Source organism: Mytilus edulis, chromosome 6 (genome assembly GCF_963676685.1).
Source record: "Mytilus edulis chromosome 6, xbMytEdul2.2, whole genome shotgun sequence".
Classification (NCBI taxonomy): Eukaryota; Metazoa; Mollusca; class Bivalvia; order Mytilida; family Mytilidae; genus Mytilus; species Mytilus edulis.
The window spans coordinates 59,214,926-59,222,703 of record NC_092349.1 but is presented as its reverse complement, the minus strand read 5'-3'; the positions used below and the strand labels follow the sequence as shown (position 1 = coordinate 59,222,703).

The 7,778-nt window shown below is 31.3% G+C and overlaps 1 protein-coding gene across 1 annotated transcript in view; it reads left to right on the top strand.

Annotated features, from left to right (window-relative positions):
- Positions 1-7,778, top strand: part of LOC139526517 (uncharacterized) — a 45,665-nt gene continuing 37,887 nt past the window's right edge. The window contains exons 1-4 of the mRNA XM_071321672.1: positions 1-122; positions 5,196-5,377; positions 6,149-6,239; positions 7,291-7,470. Coding sequence (XP_071177773.1) covers positions 5,327-5,377; positions 6,149-6,239; positions 7,291-7,470 — 322 coding nt within the window. The 5' untranslated portion in view covers positions 1-122; positions 5,196-5,326. The remainder of the gene's footprint in view (positions 123-5,195; positions 5,378-6,148; positions 6,240-7,290; positions 7,471-7,778) is intronic.

Sequence of the window (7,778 nt, the reverse complement as noted above, 5' to 3'; positions counted from 1 at the left end):
GTTTACAGAACTTGTGAGTTCCGAGAACCTGTAATATTTACTATTTGTTTTACATGTGAACGAGTTGAATAGAAAAACATCAATGTTACCATTTGTCGGATTGCTGTGATGCTTTTGATAAAGTAAGTGTAATTGCTTTCTATTTACAATAAGCCAATGACACATTGGTTTAGGATTAAAAAGGAAACAGTTATCAATTATAACTAAGTTATAAGAAAATTAAAAACAAACCACAACATTATCTCGCATAGTGTATAACCAGGACAGAAGGCAACACTTCGGTGTTGAGATAGATATATATTATATGGTCATTTCTATAAATTTCCTATTGAGAAAAGTATGAATTTTTCAAAATACTACTGATTTTCTTATCCCAAGCATGTATTACCTTAGCCGTATTTGGCTCAACTTTTTGAAACTTTGAGTTCTCAATGCTTTTCAACTTTCAACGTCTTTGGCTTTATAACTATCTTGATCTAACCGTTACTGATGAGTCTTATATAGACGCAACACGCGTCTTATGTATAAAACTTAAAGCCTGGTATCTTTAATAACTATTATAAAAAATATAAAAGAATTTTCAGCATTTATATTTCTCTTTTCTTATATGACGCTTCTCTTGTTTGTACACTTTCTTGTCGCTGTCGCCCTTTTTTTTTGTATCTAATAATCAAAAGTTATCAATAGACACTCCGTGTCAAAGTAGGGATTACATAAACAATTTTGAAACCAAATGGTTTTTTATCTATGTTCCATGAATATTATTACATAATGTTCACAACAGAACATAAAATGCACGAGTTCTGAGCTCAGTGACAATTTGACAGTACCAATGTCTATCAATATTCGTGCAATGTTTTTTAAATGGTGGAACTATAAAACTGGTTCCATGTATTTCGACTTACATATAGTAATTAACATTGAAAATCCACCAGTTTCTAATTATAAATTATAAATCTCTAAATTAATTTGAATAGGGGCTTTCGTTTTTAATTTTTCTCGGAGTGCAGTATTTTTGTGATTCTACTTTTTAATACGATATCGCAGGGCATGTGTTTTCTATCATGATGCTGCTAACATAGACGTCGTTACACCAAAGGTTGTTTGTGGTTTTACGGATACTGCAATACTTACAACCTTTGGCTATACTATACTGTTTAACATGAACTTGACTGATCGGTGAATGATCAGTGGGTGATCGATGACCCAATAAATCCGTCAGATACATCATATAAGCCAGGGAGTTACCGTGATAACAGTCAGCAATTGATTAGTCAATAAATTATATGCATGGATCGAACGGATACATTTATATTTTAAATCAGTTAAAGGTCTTTCTACATCAATTTTCGGCGATCTTTTACTTTACGGGTCCCAACCCATATAGAGCTATACTTAACTATCCCCACCCCAAATTTCTACATTATTGATGAGAAGCTTTGTCTTGTTTACTCCAAGTTACTATTGGCGTCCAAGCATAGGTTCCCTCAAACTGATTCCATTAATAAATGTTTCTATAAATTTTTGCCTGCAATAAGGGGGAAAATTGTCAGCTTCCAGTTTTAAAAATGTCACTTCCGGTATCATATAATAGCTATATTAACACTGATTCCAAGTATATATGGTTTCTATATACTTTTGCCTGTAATGATGGAGATATTAGGTACTTCGGTTTTAGTGAAGGTCAATTCCGGTCTCAAATGCTTTGTTTATAATGCATATTTAGTTTCTATGTTCTTTTCAATAATATAAGTGCAAAAATGGCTACTTCCGATTAAATCAAGGTAATTTCGGGTTGATATTTTTCAGAGTAATATGTCCACCAACAATTTGCAAAACACCCTATGGCTTTATCATTCAACTTTTACTTGAATCCTTTAAGGGGCAAAAACTCCCATAAAATGTCATAGGATTCTTTCCGGCCAAACGTATCATATCTTCATCACAATGAGGAAAACATATTGCACCAGATCTTTAAAATATATTTTAAAGATTTGTCGCTTTCTTTTACGGTTACGGCGATGATCCTGGAACAATGAAAAGTCAAAAACATGACCTTTACATTTGACCTTGACCTCAAATTCACAAACCGCAGTTCTGTATTACTTACCTTCTTGTGATACATTGACATATCACTTATGTCAAATTCAAAAGGAGAAACAACTGTCATGTGGAGTCTACGAATTGATTCGGTTAAAATTTGACAAATCATATCACGAGTAATTTAATAAATAAATTAGTCACTTTCTTTCACGGTAACGGAGAAAATCTCACCAATATAAAAACAGTGTTTTGGGAGATAACTCTTACAATAAAAAGTCTTCGACTTAACAGGGCCAGTCTTAAATCCCAATAACTGTTCAATATGATATGCAAACAATTTAAGCAACATCTTGTTAAACAACAAAACAATGTTTATCAAATCTAACCTTTGTTAGTCTTGTATTATTTTAATTTTAGTTTCTTGTGTACAATTTGGAAATTAGTATGGCGTTCATTATCACTGGACTAGTATATATTTGTTTAGGGGCCAGCTGAAGGACGCCTCCGGGTGCGGGAATTTCTCGCTACATTGAAGACCTGTTGGTGACCCTCTGCTGTTGTTTTTTATTTGGTCGGGTTGTTGTCTCTTTGACACATTCCCCATTTCCATTCTCAATTTTATCTATTAAGAGAAATTTGAAAAAATACCCGAATGCTTTTGTTGGGTCGTTTAAGAGTGCAATTATGATTTAGCTTAATGGAAATCATGACCTGATATTGATATGTAGCACTCGTGTTTACTTTTGGGATAAGTAAATACTTTTTAGTTCATTTTGTATGAAAATAATGATAGTTTTTTCTTCTTTATTAAAGTCACAGCACTTTTATTTGCAATCATTTCACAAAATGAATACTTAAGGATCAGGATACCTCTATTCATGTATGTTATGTGTGTTTTAAAAAAGAGAAATAATCAATACCACTCTTTTTCTGATTTCCCTCTTGTCTTATAAAAAAAATAACATAACGGTGAACAAAAAGTATCAAAAACAAACGACGTTTATAATTTTCATTAAAATTTTAGACTATAGGGATATAAGAAAAAAGATACATTGTAACAACACTCTGGCGGTGATGTTTAGATAATCCTATATTTCTTCTTTTTATACAAAAATGCAATGTTGTTTGCAATCAATCACGTTTGATACCTGTGGTTAAGTCTTTCAAAAAAAACATAGGGAGAAGAATATTTCAACATTTGTTTCTTTATTTAAATGGAAATCATCAATCGTTATTGTTTTTTAGGTATCTTTGTTCATCTTGATGGATTGCTTTTTCGAAGAAAGGACAATACATTTGCAATGTGTAGAGATACCGGAATGTCTTCTTTTCATGAAACATGATATATATATTCCATTCATTATTCAATAATAAGAAATGCGATTATATCTGAATTTCAATAGAAATTATGAATCGCAATTAGGCTTTAGTATTTCTGTACATCAGAATTGGTTGTTTTAGGTCGAATATAATGAATGTAAGAGATAGGATCATAGTAACATTTTGTTTGCATTGTTTAAAAATACCACCTGTTTCTTCTTTGTTTATCTAGATAATGCAACGTTATCTGTGATCAGTCCTTTTAAACACCTCATGATTAGTAGTTTTTGATAAAATGCCTATGGATTAGGATAAAGTTATTTAAAGTTTTGTTGCTCAAATCAATGAATGTGTTCGTAGATAGTAGATGTTTTTGTGTTCTGTTAAATTGTTCCTTTTAAAATTGTTATACGATGATGACTGATGTACCCATTTTTTGACTATTCTATTTATTGTGTCTGTTTATTTAACGCATCAATGTAAATATATCGGAAATTGATGAGACTGTCATTAAAGTGAGAGGTTTAGCGCTAAAGAACCAGGTTTAATCCACCATTTTCTACATTTGAAAATGCCTGTACCAAGTCAGGAATATGACAGCTCTTGTCCATTCGTTTTTTATGCGTTTTGTTGTACGATTTTGCCATGTTATTATGGACTTTCCGAATTGATTTTCCTCTGGGTTCGGTATTTTTGTGATTTTACTTTTTGGTATAGCCATGTAAATACCTACAGGTTACATTTAAAATTTGTTTGTCTTAAATTGACACTGTGGCTGCTTAAAACGTAAAATCGTATATTCAAACAAGTTTACAGCTTTATAGCTAATTTATAAGGATTACAGTTTTCCAATCGTTTTCCAATCGTCAACTTTACATTCTTGAGTAGAAACATAAAGTTTGTTCAATCATATTGCGTTGTCATAACTTTATTGATATGTGATGCGTGTGCGTCATTAAATAACAATAAAAAGTAAAATCACAAAAATACTGAACCCCGAGGAAATTTCAAAACGGAAAGTCCCTAATCAAAAGATAAAATCAAAAGCTCAATCACATCAAACGAATGGATAACAACGGTCATATTCCTGACTTAGATCAGGCATTTTCTTATGTAGAAAATGGTGGATTGAACCTGGGTTATAGCTAGCTAAACCATTGACAGAGAAATGCATATGGAAAAACAAAACTGATTATGTATGGTGTTTAAGAAAACCAGTTGAAATCAACAACACTCAATATTAATGGTCAACCCTAATTCCTAAAACTGATGGGATGTGAATGCATCTTTACATATGAGAAACATTATCTACGGTCTTGGATCTCATACGATACTTAAAAATCGTCTGAAATGTTAATTGAACAATTATTTGCTAGTTCCTATCCTTTCTTTTAGTTGAGACTGGCTTAACATTCCATCTTATGTATACATACCAAAATAAGATTTTCCAATTAACATTCCTGTTCGTGCTTTTTTGTAGTTAATGTATTTTTCAGGTAGTTCAGGTACTTATCTATACAAAATATGATCGAAATAATGATTTCGACAAACTAATATTTTCCTCTGTAAAGTAGTGTCTTAAATTCATATGGTAATTGATGTTTGAGGACCTACATATTAGCCTTCATATTTGAATCAAATAATTTGCTAATTTTTATGTATCTTGATGGTTTGTGTGTTTGGACAGAGCTTGCTTAACTACGCAAATCTTGAAGATGTTACTTTCAAATGATATCGATGTGTTGTGCAAAAAAGTTTTGAGGCATTCGGTTTTATTTTGCTGAAACAATGAGCATTATTTACCTTACATACCTTCTTTTATTGTTTTATAGGGCCTCTATAGTGCTTCTGAAAATGTAAAAAAAAAATCATTGGATTGTGGTTGAGTTTTCCTTGACAGGAAGGAAGACATAAACGTATTAGACAACACATACTACGAGACAAAGAAGATCAACACTTCATCATGTTCAAGCGAACTGTCAATTTGCCAGATAATTTTGCTGTGCCTTCAAAGGTAATGCGATTTCCAGGTGTTTTTCCATGTCTATCGATAAATGTCAAAGTATTTGATTGAAAGTTATATTAAAATCAATGGCTCAGTGTACACGTATTTTAATGCATCATGTACAGATTGACTTGCAATTTATTCTCGTCATTTGAATGCACTTTCAGTGAAAACAACATTATAATAAGAATAAACAAGCATTGGTCATTGATTGAAAGCCAGGTCTACAGCTTAATAATTACTTATCTATTTGATCTCGTAGGACTTTTTCTAGTAGTAATAGTATCGTATTTTGTGTCATTAAATAATCCAATGCATTAACTTTGGAGTATTATCATTTAGTGATGTACAACACATCGAACACAAAATTTAAACTACACAGATTCGTGAATTTGTATGAAATATTAGTTTTTCACACACACGTTTACATATACTTAGTATATATAATATATATTTAAAAATTCCAAAAGAACCAAAAGTTAAATAAAATTGATAAATAATCAAGCGCATTAAACGATCTTAAGACTAGTTAAGACTATCATATTGTCATTGTTAAGGTGTATAAGTCTCCATGACGTAACAATACAGCATCGAATTTGATTTTGTTTTATGTTGAACAATGTTTTTCAAAAGCTTTTATGTATACATGTTAAACATACTTGAAATACTTTTACATCCATCTGAGATTTGTGAGAATCTAAATTGATATTATTGATAGAATCACATTGATACGAAGCACCTTTTTTTTGTTGACAATCATATAAACACTTATTTTAATAGAAAGACATTCATGGTCATCGTTCTTTAATGGATTCTCTGCGAACGTTTCCAGAGTTTGCTCAGTATAATATATCTAACAGATGTCCTAATGGTAAGTTGTTATATTACACATGCGTACTGCGAATTCACTTATGTTCGTGGGTACCGATTACGTTGATTAAGGACAAACTATATGTTCATGGAAATTTAATTTCATGGATTTGCCGAAGTCTAAACCTATAGGAAATTTGTCATTCGGTGACCATTTAATTTCGTGGTTCACCTATAACCACGAAATCCACGAAAATAAGTATTCAACGAATAGTAGGGAATCAACAGTATTTTAATTTAAATCCTTCTCTGTGTTCTGAATATATGTTACAGTTATTAAACTGACGATTGCCAGACTCTTTAAACATTTAAAGAACCATATGTTAACAGTAATTAAAAAGGGTCTTTGCGACTACTATTTATTCAAAATTTATTGCATTCAAAATTACTTCTAGCAAATTAAATATGTTATAGTAGAAAAAAAATATAAGATGAAAGTCCAGGTTGACTGATTTCGGAATCAGTTGAAATTCTCCTACTTATGATACATTCTTATTCAAAGGATTTCTGAATGCAGTATAAATTGTGTAACAAAGTAACAAAGGAATGTTTACCTTGAAAACGCACATGATTAACTTCTGTTATATTGATACACATTTGTAATTCCATGAAACAAAACTAGCAGCCAACAATGTGGTGAACATTTGCCATAAATACATGTACGTTCTTAAAATTGAAATTTTAAATGCATTTACATAGGTCCGTGCACTCATCAGAGAGTCATATAATAAACGAACATATCACAACTACATCACAGCTAAGTGCCCCTTCTGATCAGTTGAAGGTACTTACTGTGTATTGGTTACCTTAACTTCACATAAAACAAGTAAAATATTATTTCAATTCGACCTCTAGTACGTGTTACATGTGTAACATGTCCGTGTGTTTTTAGTATGGTGGATTTTAAAAGAAACAAAATCAGGCGAAGAATTTAAAGCCAACTGAAACAAAATGTTGAAATAACCGCATATCATTTTAACATGTATACAAATAAATTAATCAAACATAAATATTCTCTCTAATCTATAATACCTTTTCCCCCATAACTCTAGAAAAAGTAATGAAAGGTTTGAGAGTAGTTGATAAAGCATGGAATCCAGAAGAAGAAAAGAAATTAGGCACAATAGTAAAGGAATCCGGAAAAGAAGTTGACGTGCAATGGGACAAACCAGGACCAGTAGCCACCTCTTTAAAATTGTCTGAACTACGTTTATTCGACAATGGTGGTACAGGTAATCGCCGGTGACAGGTTTTCTATTTTAACTGTAGATTGTGTACGTATATTATTACTATGTTAACATGGTTAACATAACATATAATGTATTTGAGTTAAAATGTTCAAAATGAGAAATAACGAATAGAACAAATGAATAATGCTTCTACTGTTACTTGTTCATTTGCCTTTTCCTGTGACATGATGTTCTAAAACTATCACTCTATCAACATATACCATTCACCTCTAATGTTTACATTATCAATGTTGCTGCATGGCAACTAATTGGAACTTATACATATAAATATAATGTAAAAACTAAACTGT